The sequence below is a fragment of the Lithobates pipiens genome, unplaced genomic scaffold, assembly GCF_037356315.1.
Source record: "Lithobates pipiens isolate NorthernLeopardFrog02 unplaced genomic scaffold, aLitPip1_a1.2 Scaffold_13, whole genome shotgun sequence".
NCBI lineage: Eukaryota > Metazoa > Chordata > Amphibia > Anura > Ranidae > Lithobates > Lithobates pipiens.
The window spans coordinates 336254825-336279112 of NW_027507718.1; the positions used below are offsets into that span (position 1 = coordinate 336254825).

At 40.8% G+C, this 24288-nt stretch overlaps 1 protein-coding gene across 4 annotated transcripts in view; it reads right to left on the bottom strand.

The window, feature by feature from the left end:
- Positions 1 to 24288, bottom strand: part of NR3C2 (nuclear receptor subfamily 3 group C member 2) — a 488739-nt gene that overhangs the window by 447082 nt on the left and 17369 nt on the right. For all 4 annotated transcript variants that reach the window (XM_077477013.1, XM_077477014.1, XM_077477016.1 and 1 more), the window contains exon 2: positions 15825 to 17601. In XM_077477013.1, coding sequence (XP_077333139.1) covers positions 15825 to 17601 — 1777 coding nt within the window. The remainder of the gene's footprint in view (positions 1 to 15824; positions 17602 to 24288) is intronic.

Consider the following 24288-nt stretch of genomic DNA (forward strand, 5'->3'; position numbering starts at 1 on the left):
CATATTCTTTAATAAGATAATAAAGAAGCTGCTTTACATGTAGTTATGTCAAACGAATTTAAAAGACATTTGGTTTGTACGATCTGAAAATCGCACATCAATGCTCACCAAACTTCTACTAACATGAAATTAGCAGAAGGGGTCCAAAGGGTGGCGCTTGAGAAATTAACTCTCTCTTTATACTCTCATAGTACGCCACTACGTTCGTGTTTGTCAAATGACAATTTGCTGATAGTTAGTATGCTAGACAAAATCCTACACACGCCCTTTTGACAAAAATCAGATCGTGTGTACAAGGTTTTAGAAGTAGACCATCAACAATAGCCATCAGTAAAACACTCGAGGGTTGACTAGAGTGCAAAATCTGGTGCAGCTGTGCATGGTAGCCAATCAGTTGCTAACTTCATCTTGTTCAATTAAACTTTGACAAAAAACTGGAAGCTGATTGGTTTCTATGCAGAGCTGTGCCAGAGTTTGCACTCTCCAGTTTTAGTAAATCAACCCCACAGTACAGTAGTAATGATTAGCACATAGTTGTGAAAGTTATGCCATTCAAGTCTTAGTACAGTCAGACTGAATCATTGTTACCTGGCCTACAGGAAAGACATTTTCAAACTTCTGGCTCTTTTTCGTGTCATGTGCAGTTTCACATCAAACTAATGAACCTGTCTTCACAAGCCCAGCACCCTAAGGAAAACACCAGGCCATCTACAGACTTTCCAATTAATCCATTTCTCATGAGAAAATCATGTTAAATAAGGAAAATACTAACACATATTCTGCTGTGTTCAGAAGTTGGTCTCACATTTAAACCTCATATTTGCTAAATTAAGTAAAAACACAAGCTTCAGATAACTATTGCGACATTGGACAGATATTGCACTGTATGTTTACCCTCTGTACACTTTTTTCATGTCGTATAATTTCTTATGGCTGTTGCCAGTCATAAAATGTTACATGCTACAACTGTTACAGTGCTGTGGTAATATTGCATCATTACTTCATCATTATATAAAATGACGACTTAACTGCATCTGTTGTGAGAAATGTGGGTGCTGCCAATATTAATCATAACTGCCTGCTTGTTGTGTTGACTACTTAGCTTTAAAGTGGTTGTAAACCCTTACAAACCACTCTGACCTACAGGTAAGCCTAGATTAAGGCTTAACTGTAGGTCCAAGAAATATCTCCTAAATTGAGATATTTACAAAAAGACAGGCACCGCTGTCTACAGCGGTGCACTGAGCTGGCCGCAGATCACTGCAATATGCCGCTCGTGTCGGCTCCCGTGCTCCTGGATACATGGCAGCGGCGAAGATGAAGACGGAGGGCCACTTCGGGGGCTTTGTTCTCAGGTAAGTTATTCATAATGAGCTAGTATGCTATGCATACTAGCTCATTATGCCTTTGCCTTGCAGGTTGCCTTTTTTTTTTTAATAGCCTTTACTTCCTCTTTAAAGCTTACTGGGCTATGGACCCAAAACACATATGTAGATCAGGGAAGTAAGAGAAGACTCAAGTCAGTTTCCATAAGAAGGTAACCCCTTACATTTGGTGCAGATGACAGTTTTGTCATAAAGTAAAGGAAAAAAATCCAGGAGTTTCATAATCACTCTAGCAATCCTTCCTTATATCTTATGATTTTCTGCATACACTCAGAAGCCCCTCAGGCTGTAACTGATTCTTGTCCACCTGTTTGTTGATGGAGAGGGAGAATTTGCAAGGTGTATGCACAAAGTCAAAGAGCGGGTCTTCAGCAATCATAATTCAATGTAAACCCAATCGCTGACTGCTGTTCACTTCAAAAAAGGTACAAAGGTCTCTTGGTGCAATATTTCTGCTTGCGTTCCTGCTGTAGCTATGATGAGGGGTTCCAACTCACCCTGCTGGATTCACTTTTTATCTAATATTATGGAGAAAGCAACAGGATCTAGAACAGTGTTTTTCAACCGTTTTCCAGTCAAGGCACCCTTTAAAATTCTGCACAATTTCAAGGCACCCCTAATATTGCAGCGGCATCACATGTAGGATACCCAACATTAGAGATGTTTATATCTTGCAAAGCAAATACACTTTTGCACACTGGTTTGGACTAATATTCCAACATTTGTTCTCACTAATTATCTCTCTACTGGAGCTGCACGATTCTGGCTAAAATTAGAATCACAATTTTTTTCCTTAGATGCTAGATCACAATTCTCGCGGCGTATCATATTTCACATTAAAACTAAAAAAGCTAAAAAATTGGGCCAAATTAACTGTTTCTTTTTTTTTTATTAATTGAAGTGTATTTTTTCCCAAAAAATTGCATTTGAAAGACCACTGGGCAAATACAGTGTGACATAAAATATTGCAGCAATTGACATTTTATTCCCTAAGGTCTCTGCTAAAATATATATAATGTTTGGGGGTTCCAAGCAATTTTCTAGCAAACAATATTGATTTTATTTTAAGAAACAAGTGTCAGAAAATGATTTAGACTTTAAGTGGTTAAACTTCCTGCATTTACATGTTGTTTAAAAACTTGGCAGACTGCCTGGATTTTTTTCTTTACACACAGAAGTTTCCCTTTGATCTAAAAAGGAAGAGTAATGCTGGCCATGCACAGTTCGAATTTAGAAAGAATTTTCTTTCGAAAATCGTATCTAAGAATTTTCGTATGAATTTTGCACCATTACTGGGTTGCAGCAACAGCCGAATTTACGTGCATAAATCAAATTTGAGGAATCGGACATGGACATTTTTTGAAAAACGAACAATATTCTAATCAATGATGGGAGAATCGTGCGAGAAATGTAATAAGAAAAGAAAATTTACAGAGAGAAAAAAAGATTCCCGGTCACGAAAATTATTTTCTGTAGCAACATCAGGTGAAATTGAAGGCTTGGTCAGCTGAATTTTGAAAATCAACGGTGGCATGATCGGATCACGAAAAAAATGAACTTTCTTTTGAATAGAAAATTTGTTCGAAATTCGACCATGTATGGCCTACATTAGTTACAATGTTTCATTTTAAAAACTTGGCAGACTGCTCAGATGTTTTCTTTTAATAGCTGAGTGAGCAGATAAGTCTCTCCACTTAAACAAATGAATTAGGAAGGTCTGTGCTTAGGACATGTGTGAAGGTTGCAGCCACCCCAAAAAAAGTCTCTCCACTTGTTATATGAAAGAATCAGCAAACTGCAATAGAGATTGTCAGGGGGGTTGAATTGAGATCACGATTTTTTCTCCACCATGCTGCTAATGTGACACCAGTGCTGACACAGAGGGGTGATGGGTCAAACAAGGATGCTGTTCAGGTCACATATGTCCTCCTTATCAACTGATGGCATGAGCAGTTGCTAGGGTGCTGGCGGCTGGCCCACATGGTGGCCTAGGTTGTAATGTTGCACAATGAAAATCTATGGCTTTGTGTAACAAAAAGGCAGGCTTGAGCTACTCGCTGGTTTATACACAATTTTTGGGCAATTTTTATGCATTTTGTCAAGGCACCCCTGAAGAACCCAGAAAGCACCTTGGTTGAAAAAGGTTGATCTAGAATATGCAAAGGTAGTCAGGAAAACCCCAAAATTCAGTGCATAATAAAAGCCAGGAGCCCACTTATAATATAATAATATATATATTAATATTACTATTTTGTTTATTTGCGGTTAAAGACAATTTCAACATTGTGTCAACACACCAACACACCATCACTTCTACAAAAACAAGACTTATAAGTATAACTAAAGCCCCATACACACTATCAGTTTTTCTGCTGACTTTTTCCTTCAGATTTACCAAAACCATATAATATGAGGTTAAACCTTAGGAGTTTCCATTTGTATGCAATCAGGCAGGCCCTTCTACTATATGGTTTTGGTAAATCTGAAGGAAAAACTCAGCAGAAAAACTGATAGTGTGTATGGGGCTTAAATCCAATAACAATTTATTATATTGCAGCTTATCAGTCCTTAGCTGTGTTGGCTGCACTACCTTTCCTTTTTTTAGGATAAGAACATATTTAGCAAATACAGAAAATACCTGCAGATCTACCATAAATGGTGTGTCCTAGCCACTTGCTGTGAGATGAACGAGAAAATTAAACAAGGTTATCTGTCTTTTGTTAACTTCTAACCCTACCAAGAGAAAAAGACATGTTTGAAGTCCAACCTGAATGGCAGCCATTACTCCCTTCAATGATACAATGGAGGAATGAGTAAAGCCACCCAAAGACAGAGAATTTACAATGCACAGGATTAAAAAGTGCAAAACAGAAACCTGAAAAAAAGAAAATGAACACAGCCAGCACATGTAAGGACAAGTACGGTAAGCTGCAATGTTACATTTTTGGTTTTAGGATTAAATATACTTGACTTGATCAAAAAATTTATCAGTTCAAATTTAAATGAAACAATACTCGTATTTTTCAGCAATTTATTTTATGAGTAATTATACAGATGTGCATTCATGTTTAGTTGCTGATCAAAAAACTGAACAACAATGTGGTTGGGCAAATAGTTTCAAAATACAAATCCCCTCCTAGATGAAAAATAACAAAGGTCGCTACTTCACTGCACTGTTTTTATTAGCAGCGATGACATTTTCCAACAGTACTTGGAAAATTACAACTGCCTCAATTCATAAAACTGTTCCCTGACACACAGCCAACTGTGTACTTATAAGAGAACTGAACCTGAACTAAGTTTGGCTTAATTGTTAATAAGACACGTGGGATCCATGACAATTCTCACTACGTACTCAAAAAATAAATCATTTTAATAATAAAAATAATAATAATAATACAATAATTAAAATAGGCACTGGTACAGTAGGCTAGTTTTAGTTTGAGCATATTTTAAGCAAAACACTGTCCTAGTAATGTCTTTCGGATTTTGTTACAAAGTTAAAACCAATATAGCTCACATCAGGTGTTGGCTTTTGTGACCACACATATGTGTAGAAATGTGATTGGACGATTTGGGAAATACTACTCCATAGCAATATGCACAAAGTCCTGAGGGCTCCAGTGTAAAGAGCTGAGCCCTCTACCTTGCCCTCACCATTGCTATTGACTATAAATATCCTGTTATGGTGTCAGCAAGTGAATTTCAGTCTGAATTGTGGGGGTTATTTACTAAAACTGGAGATTGCAAAACCTGGTGATGCTCTGCATGAAAACCAATCAGCTTCCAGGTTTTATTGTCAAAGCTTAATTGAACAAGCTGACGTTAGAAGCTGATTGGCTACCATGCACAGCTGCACCAGATTTTGCCCTCTTTAGTTTTAGTAAATCTCCCCCTGTGTGTTGTTCCTGCAAGTACAGCTGTCCTTTTCATATCTATTGCATCTCCTAAAGTTCTTTCACAGACATCATTAGTACCGTAGGCAATATCTTTCCTAACATTTCCAGCACCAAAACACCCAATTTAAAACATAATTTGCATTTATAACCACTGCATAAAATAACACTAATGACATGTCAAAAAAAGGAAACTTTTCAGTGAACAATATGCTTATAGAATCCACATCCCTCCAAGATAATTGCGCATGCACTGCCCTTTTTTTTACCTGATACTAAGTGTGTGTTCCTACCAGGAAGTTCGGGGAAGCTGCACTGAGGGACCTGGAGCCAGCAGTAAAGTAAGAGTATATATATATATATATATATATATATATATATATATATATATACTGTAGACATGTCACTGGAGAAGTGATCGAGGGGGTGTACATCTCACCTAGGTTGCTACACAGTGTGAGATGGTAAATCCAGGATGGATCAGTTTCTCAGCAGCGATATGCTGCTGAGTTGTTATTTAATTTTGCCGGGCCTGGGTTTATATGGAATGGCAGGTAGGTTTGGTAGAGGGACCTGTCATTCCACATCCCCCGATCCAGTTCTGGGTTTGGGATCAGGTGAGCTTTGATCCTAATTAGCCTGGGAAGCTAAAGGCTCTGCAAGGTCTGCAGGTGATTGCTCCCAGCCAGGGAATGAACAGTCTGTGTGTTTGAGGAAGCTGCAAGCACAGCCAGTGCTGGAGCTAACATCCACCCTGCGATATCCAGGCGAAAGACGCTGCGTTTATAAGTGTCAGATAGGTGAGAAGAACCTGTTAGTAAGCGCCCAGCCGGGCTAGGTTGTTTTGTTTTTGTTATTATTTTGTGCCTGTTATACACAAGAAGCACGGTGTTGCTGTATACTTTGTTTGTTGGACTGTTTGTACCACGAATAAACGCCAAGTTCTACTTTATAAAGTCCAAGTCTGCTGTGAACTGTGTCCAAACACACCCTACCCCGGGAAGATCCCTTACAATACATATATATATATATATATATAGATGTGCTGGAGAATGTTTACCAGGGTGGTGCCAGCAGATGGGGAAGGAAATTGTATAACAGGGAAGGATTTTGATTGCTGGGAGAGAGTTATGGAAGGACAGGTCTACAATATAGAATACATTACTGCATGCAAACAGGCCACCTAGGTGTATAATATAGATTGGACTGGTATGGTTGGAGTGTGGATATGGTTGCTATGACAGGAGAACTGAGAACTCTAGAGGCTTCTGACTATTGCAATATTTGCATGTACTCTGGGACACTGTCATCTGTTCTGGGATGCAATAAATATTACTCTCTGGAAAGAAATTGCTGCGGGAAATGCATTTGGATTGAAGGAGTTTGTGTTCTACACCTGTCTGCGCATTCCTGTTTCTACAATACTTATAACTTCATTAAAGTGGAACTTAAAGTGTTTGTTAACCCAAGTATGCAAAGCTGTGACAGCCCCTCTATTATAGGCAGGCATAGCAGACTGTTTAAGTCTTTTATAAAAACAAGGCTTGTAAATACCTTTTTAGGGTGATCTTCGGACGGTCACGTGACTCACAGCCACTGTACACCTCCGATACATGGCTTTTGCAGAAGGGGCCCAAATCTTCCTCTGACATCAGCTGGGGGGTCACATGTCTGCTCAGCCACTCCCGCAGTAGCTCTGGAGACCAGCCGCGAGTCACATAACCGGCCTGAAGATCACTCTAAAACTATTGACATGCCTTGTTTTTATAAAAGACTTATACAGGGTGCTATGCCTAGCTCTAATAGAGGGTCTGGAAGGGACCTTTTGTAAAAGTTTATATCTACGAATAGCACTGGAGGTGGGGAAGGGCAGGGCGGAGACAGAGACACAGAACACGGAGCCGAAAGGCAGGGAGGGAGGGGGTGAGGGGGCAAGAGGAGAACAGAGAGGACAGCTGCGGATGACGGAGTGATGTACGCCCTAATTATCATGGTCAGCACAGAGAGGGGGACACAGGAAGTGGCAGAATCAGCCAGGTTTTTTACAGTTTAGAGGGGGCAGATTACATAGCACAAGCACTGTGCTGTTTAATCTCCTTTAAGGCAGCAGGATCTGTATTTTTTTTTTTGGGGGGGGTTTACAAAACACTTTAGGGCAGAAAATTAAGCCCTGCTAGATCACTTCAGGCTGGCCCATTTTGCAGGTATAGATGTGTAAAAAACATATTGGGTCTCCTATACATGATTGTCTACGGTTTACTGCACTATTATGGCTCTAGCCCATCACCTTACCAAATGAAAACACAAACTATTGCAATATATATGCACTGTATCTTGTACAAAATGTTGTATCTATGGTGATTTTCTATGTTTGTCTTGATATACATTGCATTTATTATATTATATCTATGCTTACTCTCTGTATTTTCTCTATGTACCAAATAAAAATCGTTTGTAAACAAAAAAAAATAAGTGTCTATACTGTTTAAAATCCAGTAATACACTGTTCTGCCCTGCTCTGCACATGCTCAGTTGCTCTCCCATTTTAGGCATTTTTAGACACTGCCTAATTTGTAGAGGCCTATCTGCTGACAGCCTCAAAGCAGAATTAATTTGATGGTTTGACGGTTTGGTTGAGGACACAAGTAAATGTGACAGTTAGCAATACCGGCATTCCAGAAATGTAACTGTTTTTTGAAACTGTTAAATCGATGGGTTTATTTCCACTTTATGATTTACTGCTGTTTGGGGGCTCTGGGCTTAAGCAAAATGGCAGCCTCCAGCAAGAAGTTATGTTATGGGTAAAGTTCCACTTTAATGATTAGCGATCCTCATTATTCTTTAAAAACATTCAAGTGGAACTAAACCCTCATATCCTTTTCAGCCAAGGAAGCCGCTATCTTTGCCTCTGTTTGATATGCAACTGCCATGGTGCTGCACATGTGATCAGTTATGACACCAGCCATTTGATGGTTTGACAGTTTGGTTCAGGGCACAAACAAATGTGGCAGTTAATATTCTAGGCATGCTAGGAATGTAGTATTTTTTTGAAACTGTTAAATGAATGGGTTTAGTTTCACTTTAACTATTCAAAAAATGTATGCATTTAACATACTGGCCAAATACTTTAAAATTAACCAAGAAAATACTGTACAGATGGTTCCAACTGAGGCTGACCTTGAATTTTGCATATGAAAATGTTTGAAGGAAGAACTGTTTATGTTGCCCAATGCAGCCAATTTCTTCATTTTTATTTTTTTACAGCAGGAAATTAAAAGTTTTTTTTATGGCTAGGACAGGCAATTTCTAATTAAGACAATGACAATTTACTGTGAAAATGTGCAGTGCAAAAAATGATGTGATATTTTACTGCCTGACAACTTTATGATTCTACAGTATATGCAACATGTTTACCTGATTTTTGTATAAACAAGCACTTGCTTTTTTTGTTCTTTTATATTATGGGAAATACATGTTACCTGCTATAAACAGATGTTAACTAATGAATAAATATGTCAACTGATGTAAATGTAATCTGAGGCATATAACTCATAAAAACACATGTAAATGCATACAAACTGAAGTAGGAGAAAAAAACTAAAATTATGAAAAAAACTATTTTTTCCATTTTGGATAGCGTAGAGGAGAGTTAAAATTGCTGTTAGTTTTTTATTTTGATCTCTGTGTCTCCTTAGGGAGATTTTTCTTTACTTCCTGTCCAGTAGACCCAAGGAGAAGTGGGAGAATATCTTTCCAATATGAGGGGTATCCAATGTTAGACAGCTGTCATAGGAACAAGTATCTCCACTGCAATGTTTTCAGTCTTTTCCTGTTCTGGTAGCAACTTCAAATTTTAGTTTTACTCTCCCTTTTACTTCTGGTGACACTGCTGATCAGGACAATTAGAGGGAATGGATTTCCCTAACAGGGACACAGACAGCAATAAAAAAAATGTTTTTAGTTATACCTTAAAGTGATACTTCCCTGGGTGAAGGGGAAGAGAGAGAGAAGAGTTCCAGTGCTGTGCAGGGCTGCATCTCCTCTCCCCTCTCTTCCTCCTCACACAGGGGCTCAAACAGCAGCAGGAGCCATTGGCTCCTCAATCAAAACAGTGAGGAGAAAGTGGGGTGCAGTGCTAAGCTCCACTGCGTGTGTCTATAGACTGCGACTCCTCATAGCAAACAGCTTGCTATGTGGACACACAAAGAAGAGGAGGAGCCAAGATCGCTGGCAGGGCAACCGAGAAGAGGAGGATCCGGGCCACTGTGTGCAATACCATTGCACAGAGCAGGTGAGTATATTTATTAACACTTTATGGTCTTGCTGTGTACACAATCTAAGGCCCCTTTCACACGGACGATCCGTTCAGGTCCGCCTGTCAGTTTTTTAGGCAGATCTGAATGGATGCTCCATAGAACTCTATGGAGCGTTGGATGTCAGCTGTGACATGTCCGCTGACATCCGACCCACTCCGATCCACAAAAAGTGTAATGGAGGAAAAACCTACTTTTCTATCCGTCTGCGGATCGGATCGGGTGACGACAGACTCTGCAGTCTGTCCTCATCCGATCTCCCACAGCGTGCAGAGACAGACCTGTCATCTCACTGCTCAGCGGGGATCGATGGAGCGATCCCCCCAGAGCAAGCAGAATGTCCACGGGGCGGATAATCGTGGATCCGTTCCATGTGAAAGAGCTCTTATGCAATCTACAGTATGATTACCAGATTTTCAAAATTAAATCTGAGAACACCCTACTGACCACACCTACTTGTGCCTACATCAACATAACTACACACCCGCTTCTAACAATATCTGTTCTCCACTATAAATAGCCCCTCTAGTGTATATATATACTTAATAGTCATTATTTGTGCTCTAAGGCAACAAGTATTTTATTATTATTATTATGCAGGATTTATATAGTGCCAGCAGTTTGCACATCTACAACAGGAGGGCAGACAGTACAGTTACAATACAATTTAATACAGGAGAAATCATAGGGCCCTGGAGGGCCTTTAAGCAAAATACCATTGTAATCACTAAATCATTAAAGAAATGTATCTCCTTTCACCTCTGCATTGGTAAATAACTAAATTAAAATATTAAGGCTTTTTCTAGAAATGTTCAGAGCCCTTGATCTAAAATTTGACAGCTCTCTGAATAGCATTTATTTGAAATGGCCTCTGAAAGCAAATAAGCTCAGAAAATTCTGGGCAACCATGTCACAGTCATTTAGTCCAACTAAAAAAAAAATACACATTTTTATAATGACACAAACATTGACAATGCTGATCAAAATGTAAGTTTGACCAATTCCAAAGTCATTGTACAATTCAAACTAACAATATAACTAACAGAAAGCTTCATACAGCTATTTAGGTGATTGTGTTGCATTATTTGTAAGGCTTCACATAACAGATATTTTATGCATTAAAATATAATGTTGTTAAAAAGATCAAACATTTGTCTATGTAATCTTGAATTTTATCTTGCATGGTCTGTAGTTTCATATATGCCAACTGAAGTGCCATGCAAGCAAAATAAATTCACTGACAGGCTTTCTTTTATCATGCAAGAATGTGTATGTGAGCAAGTACACTTTTGTTATCCATAATGGGATTTGCACACATAATTTCCTCCTTCTGGGTCTATGTCAGTGACACTTTAAGTAGATCTTGATCTTCCAACTTATTTTAGCTTCCCCCAAAATATCCAAAGGAATGGTCCCTGCGATAGAAGACTCTTATTGATTACCTTTCCATAAGGTACCAAGTTCAAACTCCACTGCAGCCTCCAGCAAGGTCTCCAGCATTCAACATTTCCGGCAGTGTCAGATGCCTGTGTCCCTGAGTGCTGTGGACACAGTAATGATGTAGGGACACCAGGAAGGATCACTGTGTGCAGTGCATGACCAGGCATCTGATACACTGGAGTTGTGTTGGATGTGAAGACTGCCAGAAGTGTTAGATCTTTTAAGCATGCATTAAGGCAAAAAACCTTCTGTGTGCTGCTCCCACCACAGCCCTCCCTAATACTCACCCGAGCCCCCTTTCGATCCAGCAATGTGCACAAAAACCTCAGCTGTTCCGCTCCCACTGTCACTCATAGCCAGTGAGCCAATCAGGAGAGAGCGGTGGGCGGGAGGCTTGTCTTAGGGCTTGTTTATACTTACTTTAAAACATAGCTTCAGACACATTTTTTAAAGCAATCTGAATGCCAGTCAAAGACCGTCACTAAATAAAATGGTTAGCTTACAGTCCTGTTTATACCTCACTTTTGCTTTGCTTCAGCTATGCTTCAAAAATGATACCCCATCTCTTTAGTGGTGCTTCAAAGCATCTTTACAGCCTCCATAGAAATCTATGACAAAGCTCGCTTGAAGAACCTGCAGCTTTTGAGAGGCTTTAATTCAGCTTTAGCTTTGCTTTGTTTTGGAGAAATTGCAGGTATGAGATATCCACACACACACAGGGCATCAGCCAAGCTTCAAAAAAGCACCACTGAAGCATCATTGAAGCACCACCAAAGCACCCCCGAAGCATCACTGAAGCACCAAACAAATCATGTTTAAGCGGTAGGCACTTTAATGTGTGTTGAATGAGCCCTTATGGATGCATAGAGCAGGGCTTGGGCGTAAACACGCACCAGTGCCCCCATAGCAAGTGGCTTGATATGGGGGCATTAGTCAAAATAGAGGAGCCAGGAGTACCAGCGGGGGACACGAGAAAATAAGGATCTGGCTGCTCTGTGCAAAACCACTGCACAGAGCAGGTAAGTATGACATGTTTCTATTTTTTTTAAATAAACCTGAACCTTTAATACCACTTTAAGACAGGAAATCTTGGACTTGCTGCCCAACTGAGAGATCTTTTATTGCACTAAACATTATTTTTTTGGCCTGTACTTTAATGGCCCATTCATGCAGGCCATGGTGTGTAGGCAGGAGGTGGAGGGTAGCTGCACAGAGTTCTCTTTGCTTAAAGTGGGGTGCCCCTTAAAAAAAAATAAAAAAATTAAAAGGCAGCAGCTACAAATACTGCAGCTGCTGACTTTTAATAATCGCACACTTACCTGTCCCAGGGTCCAGTGATGTGGGGGAACGCCGGCATTCTTACTGTGGGCACCCGGCTGTGGCTTCACAGCCGGGCACCCAATGCGCATTCGCAAGCGGTGCCGAGCGCCGTGATACGCCACGCAGTCATCTGGGACCTGTCACATGTCCCAGATGACTGACTGCACAGAGGGGAAGTGACGTCAGGTGCTCGGGCACTGAAGGAGGCAGACTACAGTGGACCCCCCAGCAACAGGTATTTAGAGGTGAGTTAAAAAAAATTCAAATTTATTTTTTTACTATTTTTTTAGGAATTTTTATATTTTTTTGGGGGGGGGGGGGGGACACCACTTGCAGCACTGATCATGTGGCTGACAGTTTTTTTTTTACAGGACTTCCATAAAAAAAAAAAATTGTGCTCCACCAGCAGTCCTGTAGCTGGCCAAGCACAAAGCACAATTTTCACGTCACTGACTGTGCTTCATAACTATGCATTTAAATGTGCATGGTCATGCCACTGCTTTTTAAACGACTCTCCGTATGTGAGCACCCATGGATCATTCACATAATGGCTAGCTTCTTGACCAACTTCACATTTGTGGACCCTACAATTTAGGTAAAAGACATTGGGGCTTATTTACTAAAGGAAAATCCACTTTGCACTGCAAGTGCACTTGGAAGTAACGTCGCTGTAGATCCGAGGGGGACATGCAAGGAAAATAAAAAAAATGAATTTTAGCTTGCACATGATTGGATGATAAAATCAGCAGAGCTTCCTCTCATTTCAGATCTACCCCTTAGATTTAGAGTGACTGCACTTCCAAGTGCACTTGCAGTGCGAAATGGATTTGCCTTTCGTAAATAACCCCCATTGTCCTGTTGTCTGACAGGTAAGACTTAAAACTGCTCCGTGGTGTGCATTAGAGAAGAATAACAGAGAGAATTTTCATATGTAAATGTTTCAGCTCATTCCATTCCTATGTGACAGGAAGCTGGTTCAGTATTTATAAATGTGCATTGTTTACAAAAATGTTAAAAAGATTGCCTGCTTATTAGTAGAATATTGTCATACTCATTGTATATCTTGATCGAATTCCCTTTTTATCTCAGAATAAATAAAACAAACAAGGTGTGTTGATTTTTTTCTGTGGATTACATGCGGATACTGTACATATACTCCTAAAGAGAACGTTGTACAAAGTAAACGTCACATAAGGTGATCAGTGAGGACCACGGCTGCACACCAGATGTATGTGGCCTGTTTACTGATACCTTGTGAAGTTACAGTTTATATTTCAGTACATGTTAAACATTAACACGTTAACATAAGTTTCTATGGGGGAGAGTGACACAGAAATGCTATCTGCAATAGACTTTACTACTTTCTGCAATGCTTACATTTTTATTACTAACTCTGTGCTAGACTTTGAAATAAACACTTAGATTACCCATTTATAACACACCATATCCACTTAGACTTGTGTCTGATTCACAATGTAAAATCTACATCAGCTAAAGTCCTTGGATGCAACATGGAATCATCTTCATGACATTTTATAAGACAACACTTTACATGATAGTCAAGTCACTACTCAATACTTTATCCCGAAGGAAAGTAAACTGACAGTTAAAGCTTTTGAAGTGACATGTTAGCTTTACTTATCATAACAACAAAGCTGTTTTTAGCATTTTTTTTTTTAAACCTGAAAAACAAGTAACATGATTTTCAGTGTCTGCCTAGTTAAGACTTGATTTAAAAAATAAACCTACTTGTTGCTTCAAGTTTAAAAGCTATTGCCAAAGTTTTAGTGACACGGTTGGTTTATAGGTTTTCATTTCTGCTTCTGAAAAATATTCCTTTATCCGATACATAACCTATAATCTATATTGCTCATAGAATCTGGCTCCATAAAAGTGTAGGGATATGGGGAGTAGCTGGGGAGTTAACAAATAATAAGTATAGCTAATGTTGGCGAGTATCATGTACGTCACATGTACGTTATACAACTGTAAGAACACAAGGGTAAGATCAGCAGTGCAGGAAATGATCAGATGGCCTGACCTGACTCAGCCATAAAAGTGGGTGATGTGAACGTTATAATGAGTTCACATTCAAAATTCTTTGTAAAAAAAATTCTAATGCGAATTCCTGATTTTCAAGCAGTAGCTCTGTACTCTCAAAAGGAAAACCAAGCAGGCCATAAAACAACCACATCCGATGTCCAGATTTTCTAGCCTGCCTGTTTAATGTATGAATTTTGATCAAGAGGGTTAGTCCACTTCCCTTCACATACTGATTAGTTATTGCCACAGGGTTTCTAAACTGTCCAATTGCTGATGATTAACCAGTATACGAGTACATTACAGTGGTAGTAAAGTGTCTTCTGTAAAATCCTGCTGACAGACAGGCAGGGTTTTTTATAACAGAAGAGACACTAGAGGTCTGTACTATTATGAACTACCCTCCTGTTTGTCAGCGGGTAATGTGTTCTGAGCTGTACAATCGCATTTATGGCCCGCTCTGCATGCCGTGGCAAAGTGACTCCCATGCGCATGCATGGGAGTGATGTCACCGCAGCCCAGCCATTAAACTGGCCAAAGATTTGGAATCCGGAAGGAAGACTGGGTTAACATGGAAGTGCCGGCGACCAGGGGGAGCCATGACAGCCTAGCACTGGACGGCTTCATCTGTAGTTAAGTCTCTCATAATGTATTATTATGCGGTGCAAACTAGTACATTATGACTTAAATTTGCAGGAGGCACAGGTTTTTAATCTTTTCTGTTCAAATTTCTTTATTGAAAAGAAGACAAAAACATTGTCAGGTTATCTCTGTGTGACAACTGATAACGTAACTTACACAACATCTCTTTGTACAGCGAGATATCAACAAGAAAAAAGGGAATATTTGCTATATGTGAAAGTACAGGATATAATCGTTATAGCAATAAATGTGAAAGCTTCGGGTTTGGTACAGTATTTAAAGGAAGAGAGGTTAACCCCCGATGCAGTTGTATGTTTGGGATGATAACTTTCCTCAGTAACTTGAGGGTCAGAGGGTTTAATCTTTTAATGAGACTTTGCTACCACTTTAAAATGATACAAATTAGTGAAATAATGAATAAATAATTCAAGATTTAAAACATTTTACACATAATCAGTTTGTATATTAGACTGCTTTGGTAATTTAAACCACGCTTAAATGCCAAGAAGCTTCCATACATAAAAACACCACATCAATAGCAATCTGTAGGCCAAAAGAAGCATGAAACACCACAAAAAACACCTATAATCCAACTAAAATGGAATCATATCACATTCCAGCACATAGATCAGAAAATCTTGCAATAATAAAATAATATAAATACTATCAATGTTTCTATTAGGTCACACCCATGCATTTCCTGACTCTCTAGTTTAAATATGTAGCAATTACAGTCTCATGCCATCTCCTGTCTGGTGTGGTCACAACGTGACTACTTTCTTACTCACCTTGACACGTTTTCTGGAATGTATCCTGGACCAGGAAAACCATCATTTCTTCTGGATGACAAAGTGCTCTGAGACAATTCAGAATGAGTTTTCCAACTCTCAACTAATGAGCCAACGGAAGGGAATGAGCTCAATTGTTGGAAAGGCTGGTCTCGATTGACAGGCCTAGACAAGGATATAGTCCCTTGAGCTCCAATTCTGTAGTGAAATGACTGTCCACCTGAGTTAACACCAACGATGGCTGAGGAAGGCATAGTGTTCTCTGGGTAAAAACCACTATCGTCCGCCTCCTGTTTAATTCCCATGGAGAGTCCTTGACCAGAAAAGCCATTACCTTCACAACTGCTAACAAATGATGACATAGGTGGTCCAAGAATTCCAGAAAGGGAATAGTAATCTTTATCATCCATGAAGGTAAAGTATGAACCATCCATAAATGGAAAAGGATTTCCCGATGAGGTGCTTTTAAAGAGAGAATTAGAACAAGTGTTTTTACCCGGCTCTTGTTTTATAGATATTGGAAAAGATGTATCGGAAGCAACCTTACCACGGTCTCCAAAACAGGAGTCAATAAAAGTCCCATCTGGATCAGGCTTGATGAATTTCACCAAGCTCTGCGTACTGCTGTCAGTAGTTTCATTCTCCAGTACTTCCATTTTTGGAAACAAGAGCTGTTGGGTGCCCTTTTCTTTAGTTTCAGTACTCATATTGGTATCAGTTCTACATTCAGTAGACAAAACTGCAGAAGAAAACCCCAAAGCATTGTGTGCTGGACTACAGATTGAAGAACCCATAGAACTTGCAGCAGGGCTAGAAATTGAGGACCTGTTATTTGCATTGGAAGGACTGGAAAGAGAGCATCTTGTGTTTATATTTCCAGGACTAGACACATTAGGCCTCACTGCAATATTCAATGGACTTGACACTGGGGATTTGATACTGCAGTGACTTGGTGGACTTGAAATGGGTGATCTCAAACTACTTAAAGGGCTAGACATGGGGGATTCAGCCGTATTAGTATGTGCAGGACTATGAGAAATAGAACACCTATTGTCAATATTTGGTGAACATGAAACAGGAGTTCCTTGGTTGACTGGACTGTGGACTGTAAAATTTCCAAAGTTGGATGGACATGTAGTAGAGGAAACAGAGTTAATTCCAGTGGGACTGCAAACGGAAAGGGCCATGTTGGAGGGGCTGTTAGTAGCTGGACTCTTCTCATTACAGGAAGATGGGCTCCTTAAGGTGTTACTGTTAAGTTTACCATTCACAGAATTGTCAGCATCTAGAATAGTACTTACAGTTTGATTCTGGCAGTTTATGGGAAAAGGGCCAGAAGGGGCCGGCTTATAAAATTTAACAAGATGTTCCACATTCTCATAAGTATTTCCAGGACCAATCATTCCTTGCTGGTTTTGCTGTTCATATGCAAAATCAGCATCCCGTACAGAATCCATATACAATCCCATAGACTCCGCTACCGTTGCAGAGAGTTCTTTTGACTCTAGATCAGTCTTAAGTTCCTGGGCCAAAGCACCAGACTGATTATCTTGCTGAAGGCAAGGGAGAAGATCTTGCTTTTCTTTCACCTCTCTTTCTGTGAGATTTTGTGGAAAAGTGCTGGGTACACAGCTAACATTTACAATTTCCATGTAAGTGTTCTCAGAACTTTGCTGCCTGGAAGCTGAGGAGAATTCCATAGACTGTGGCACCTGTCCCCATCGCCTCTCCATATCTCCTCCTTCCTGAAAGCCGTGATATCCTTTGGTTTCCATACCTAAAAAAATTTAATAAAAAAGTCAGTGTTTAACCCTTACACGGTAAAGCCTAGTACACGCTATTCATTTTTTTTGTTCAACACAGCAGGGCTGAATGAAAAAAAAATAACATCTAAAGCTCTGTTCGATAGTATATTTGTTTTCTTATCAATAATCACTGATCACAGATGTTTTTTTTTTACTAAATTCTAACGCAAATATTTTAAAATGTTCAATTTCTGCTCATCAATTCTTCAATATGTGCATACAATTGGGAGAAAAAAATGTCATTCTGTATAGGGTGGCCTTGTAACATTATTGCTTCATGATGGAGGTGGAAAAGGGAGGCAGATAGACACTAGGACTTACATTAGAAATTCTATTTTGGTTAAGAGTGACTAAGGAAAACCTGAAAGTGTATATACCTCCATGTCTGTGCTGCAAAGACTTGCTGCTCTTAAACTAAAATACCACTAACCATTTCTGGCCGGCACTACCTGTGTGTAGCGAGGGTCAGAACAAGATCCAATTTCACTTTCGCTGTCCCAGTAAAGAGACAGGAAGTGGAAGGAATCATTTACAGAATAATTCAACAGAGTAGTATAAAATAGCAACGCAAGGGTGAAGAGTATAGTAGCCCATAGTGATAAGCTATGTTACAGGACTGGAAGAGAAAAATCTAGACTATTTGCTATGAGTTACTGTACTTTACTGAAGAAGCTTTTTTCAACCATCTCAGTATTCTGAACCCTGACCACAATGCTAGGTCCAAGCAACTAAGTACATATTTGTGTTCAGATAGTATGAATGGGTGTCATTCTACCCCAAAAGTTAGATGTATTATTCAGGTTGCGCTTGCCCTTTGTATAAATCAGCACATATGAACAAGATCTATAAGTCAGCCATTCAAATCTGTGAAATAAGGAACAAAAATATACATTAAAAGCTCTAAATGTTTGCCTATGTCAGAATCTGCATTCACATAATAGGTTTTAGTTTTCTACTAAGGCATATCGAGGTTGATTTACTAAAGGCAAACAGACTGTGCACTTTGCAAGTTTTCTCCAGAGTCTAAGAAATGTGGTGAAGCTCTGCTGATTTTCATTATCCAATAATGTTGTGTTTTTTTCCCTTTGCACCTGACTGGGTATTCTTTACAAAGATAACCCTGACCACATTCTCTAAGCCATGGGTGCTCAAGTTGTGGTGGGCATGAGGCATTGCAAGGCTGACAGTTACAAGCATGACTCCCAAAGGTAGAGGCATGATGGGACTTGTAGTTGTGCAACAGCTGAAGGGCCACAGGTTGGGCACTCATGCTCTAAGCTCTGTGGAAAATGAGTGAAACTGCACTTGCAACGAGTATAGTCTGTTTGCCCTTAAAGCAGGGCTCGACAAACCCCAGACGCCAGGTCGCCAATGCGACCAGAAATCGCAACCTGGCGCCTAAGCTGCCACCAGCCCACTCACTATTGATGCCCCAGACATGCAGTGCATTAACACTGACTGCCGTCCTCCTCCCTCCTCCACACTCAGTGCTGCCGCGCTAAGTGTGTGAAACTGACAAGCAATGGAGAGAGGAGGATCTGTCAGATTTCAGCTTGATGTCGGGGTGGGCGGGACCCGGCCGGAGTGGGCGGGACCCGGCCGCTATCAAACACCAGCCAATGGGATCTGGGCGGGCCGCTACGTGTATGTGGCCCCGCCCCTTTTCTTAAGAAGCCCAATAGTTGGCTGGTGTTTGATAGCTGCTGGGCCCCGCCCACCCCGGACAGGTCCGGCCCACCCTGACATCAAGCTCAAATCTGACAGATCCGCCTCTCTGTTACTTGTAAGTTTCACACCCTGGCTGGGTCCCGCCCATTCCTATAATAAGCTCAATTCTGACAGCTCCTCTGTTACATTTCAGTAACAGTGTGCTCCATGTGAAACCTGCCAGTGCCACCTGCCAGCGCCAACCAGTGCCATCTGCCAGTGCCAATCAGTGCCACTGCCAATCAGTGCCATCTGCCAGTGACAATTAGTGCCACCTGCTAGTGCCAACCAGTGCCACCACCATCAATACCACCTGCAACCACCAATCAGTGCCACCTGCCACCACCAACCAGTGCCACCTGTCACTGCCAACCAGTGCCACATGCCAATGCCAACCAGTGCCACCTGCCAGTGCTGAGTGTCACCGTCAATCAGTGCCACCTGCCAGTGCCAACCAGTGCCACCTGCCACCGCTAATCAGTGCCACCTGCCACCCCCTACCAGTGCCACCTGCCACCACCTACCAGTGCCACCACCAATCAGTGCCACCTGCCAGTGCCACCGCCAATCAGTGCCAACTAGTGCCACCGACAATCAGTGCCACCTGCCAACACCAACCAGTGCCACCGCCAATCAGTGCCATCTGCCAGTGACAACTAGTGCCACCACCAGCCAGGGCCACCTGCCACTTCCAAACCAGTGCCACCTGCCAATCAGTGTCACATGCCAGTGCCACCTGCCAGTGCTAGTGCCACCTGCCAGTTCCAAACCAGTGTCACCTGCCAATGCCAACCAGTGTCACCTGCCAATGCCATCTGGCAGTTCCACGTGCCTGCCAGTGCCAGCCAGTGCCACCTGCCAGTGCCCCCTGTTGCCAGCCTTACTCTTTCTGGTCAGACCATAACCCTGATGTAACAGAGTTTCATTGGAGTTATTGACTGGGTGCTCCATTGTGAGTTAGGGATAGGGGGTGAAAATGAGTGGCATTACCCCGGGAGCTGACAATCCATACCACTCTAAAAAAAAAAAAAAACTGGCTCCTAACTTTTTTAACTGGCTCCTAAATTCAAAGCAAATGTGTCAACCCCTGCCTTAAAGTATATGTAAAGTCTCACATTGCAATTCAGTTTAAAGTAGAAATGAAAGGCATTCATTTGTGTGTAGATGTAAAAAGTGATCACATTCCCAGTTCTCAATTGCATAAGAGCTGAGGTTGGAGAAACAGCAGCTCACTGGTCTTGTCAGTGAATGGCTGTGCAGGGGATGTGCCAGGACAAGTCTAATCATTGGAGGAGAGCAGGCTGAGTTCCTAGCACAGCTAGAGAACTGACAACACTGTGCTCTTCTGCTTAGTGTGGTCAGTTTTAATAGAAAAGCAAAGAAACTGACAGGAACACCGGGGATGTCACACAGGAAGCAACACAAAGAGAAAAGGATAGTTTTTCCTACAAGTATATGGTACAGCAGGCACATATACGTAATAAAATATGTGGGGTTTATGTATTTAATAAATGAACCACGCAGTACCTTGTGCAACGTGTGAACATGGTTATTTAATTGCATGAGTATAAATATTTGCAGATGAAGGTTTCACAATTTGCCCTCACTGAACAGCAGCAGAGAAATATGATTGCTGCTTAGGGAGATGGTATATCTCCTATTATTTCATACTGAAAACTATACATGACTAAACTCTTAGGCAGCATGTGTTCTCAACATGTTTGTTCAGTGTGATGCACAAAACGCTGTAAAAGCAAAATTCATTCCAAGCCAATATATATAAATATGTAACCTTTTCTCTGCAAAACAACAACGTGGTGCTTGGCACAAGACTGGTTATCTATAGCATTGAAATCATGCAAGCTTTGAGCGCAAGGAGCCTTTTTTATAAAAGCAGGATATAGTAGGAAATCGTCCTTTTCATACTGCATACATTGAAATCACAAATCGGAAAAACAAAAACAAAGATTAGACAAAACATTGCTGCAATCCCCTTTTTACCAGGCAAATTACTGCTTAAATTAAACACATATCTCCCGCAAATGTAATTACTTTTACTTAAAGATAGTGTAATGCCAAGATTATTATTATTATTATTCAAGCTTAGGTTATATAACAGCCACTATTTTCTTGCCAAATAATGTTCAAAAATAGCTTGATCATGTACAGTGGACAAAGTAGGTCAGGGACAGTTCTCCACTGTTTTGGCAGTTTTTCAATATTTACTTTTTTAAAATAGAATTAAACCTCCTATCCTTTACATCCGAAGATGTCGGCATCTTAAGCTGACCATACACTTGTTTTAAGAACGTCTGTTCGATTTTCTAAACTTTAGTTAAGTCAAATCGAAGTTTGATGAGAAAATTTGAAGGCGCAGGATGGAAAATCTCTAAAGCCCCGTACACACGAGAGGACTTATGTCCGACAGACTTCCGAAGGAGTTCCGTCGGAGTTCTGCTGGAATTCCGACGGAGTTCTGACAGACTTTTCGGCCGAGCGGACTTGGCCACACACGATCACACTAAACTCCGACGGATTCGAACGTGATGACGTACGACCCGACTCGAATAAGGAAGTTCATAGCCAGTAGCCAATAGCTGCCCTAGCGTCGGTTTTAGTCCGTCGGAGTAGCATACACACGAGCGGAGTTTTCGAAGGGGACCGGGTCCGGCGGAGTTCCTTCGGGAAAATTTGAAGCATGTTCCATATTCTAAAGTCCGTCAGACTTTGGTGAATCAAAAGTCCGTTGCAGCCCACACACGATCGGATAGTCTGACGGACTCGGTCCTTCGGACTTTGGATGTTGAAAAGTCCGCTCGTGTGTACGCGGCATAACAGTGGATGCGGTTTTCCTTCGGGAAAGTGCAATCAATTGAATGTTCAAAGAAAATGTCTTTTGAGGTACTTTCGAACAACATTTGTCATGTCATCGAATGTACTGGTGGGAATTTTTATAGCAATGTTCTTACACACATTTGTTTAAAAATCTACTAGTGTATGGCCAGCTTTAGCCTCTATTTAGATTTGCAGTTTCCATGGTGCTGTGCCAGCTATAACAAAAGTATTGAAAGTTTGGGTGACAGCTGATATAAGCACACTGGAAACTGACAGTTATCACCAGAGGCATGCCTTGAATGTAACAGTTTTGGTGAACGGTTGAATCAGAGGATTTAGTTCTGCTTCAAGGCTGATGACAGAAGGGCAATTCTCTTGCAGCGATTACACCTACCTCTTCTCCACTTCCATTTTGTTACAAATTTGATGCTATGAAAATGAGAATTCTTTTCTATGGGATCACTAAAAATGAAAATTTTAAAGTCATTTGTCGCTCAATATTAAAAAATTGCTAGCAACAGTCCCCCTTCCATTAAATGCTGCAGCAATCACTAGTTAAAGCTACAAACTGCTAAAGGAGAGGACTTTGTAGCAGGGCACAACCCAATGCTGTAGCAAATTGTTAAAGACCCTTTTAAATGCTGGTATTAACGGTTTGTAGAAGTGATTTATCTTTGAGAAAAAGATACCCATGTGTCATCAGCCTAAACCAGAATTTAAAACCTATTTCCAGGAAAACATAAAAAAATAAAAAAAACCTTGCATAGAAGCTAACCCTGCCCTGATAAAGGTTAAAGTGTTTCTAAAGTTACTGGTGTCTTACCTCCCTGTATTCTCTGCATTAAGATAAAAAAAAACTTCCATGATCAGACCCACCTTCCCCCTTTAAATACTTTCCTGGCTCCTCTGAGGAGGGAGCAGGGATGGCACAGAGCCATGTTGTGTCTGTCTACACACACAGCCAGGCTCGGGAGCCCGCCTGCACGAGTGCCTCAATATCAAGAGGAGGAGTAGACAGCACTGGTGGGGGACCCCAGAAGAGGAGGTAAGGGCTGCGCTGTGTATTACCACTTCACAAAGAAGGTAAGCAGAATATGTTTATGATTTTAAGTTTTTTTTTTTAAATCAATCTTTACAGGTACTTGAAATGCTTGTTTATGCCTCGGGGGGGGGGGGGGGGGGGGGCAGGAAAAAGCACCTTTGCTTACCCAATCCTTGTATCCAGCAGAAGGTTGTGCTCAAATCTTCTCCCTCATTGGCAGGTCTTTGAAGGTCCCTCAGTATCCTATATACAATCGAAGGCTTTTGGCCCTATATTGTACTTGATGACATCACAGTGTCTGCCACAACCAAAGTATAAGGGATAAGAGCTTGCGGTGAACTGGTTTTCAAGCATAAAGGGAGCCTGCGGGAGCAGGAGATTGGATAGATAAAATCCCTTTTCTGGGTATCCTAGGAGTAAACAAGCATTTAACCACTGCAGTATTGGGTGAGCCCCACTGCAAGGGAGTTTTTTGTTTTACCTGAAGTTCAGGGTTAAGCCAATATTTAAAAAAATTGCAAACAGGAATGGTTTTTACTGCAAAAGAGACAGACTCCTCTGCAATAAAGGCTTCCTACCTTTCTCTGTACAGCTCAATGCACAGTCGAAGAACATCTTAGTGCTGGGATGAATGAACTCCAGGGTGTGCATGAGAGTTACATTAGCCCAACCAATCAAGACTGCTGAAGACCCTAAACCCAGAAGCTGGGGAGAAGGTTGCATTGCTGGAGGGGAGGTGAGTATTGAGGGTTTAGCTTTGCTTTAAAGTGATTGTAAACCCTTAATTTGTATTTTTTTTAAAATACCAAACATATTATACTTACCTGTAGCCTGAAGCAAAATGCCTGCCGCTCAAAAAAGTACATGAGATTCTTTTTGGCAGATTACAAGCATTTTTGTCCTCATAGACTTTAACAGAAACACCATACTTAAGCATTTTACAAGTGTTTTATGATTGTTTTCTGCTCAAATAGCAGCTCTCCACCCCTAATTTCCTCTCCCTCTCCTCCCACTAGTGCTATCTATTGGCTAAACACCTGAAGCTGCAATACAATTGTACTACAAATGTAGTACA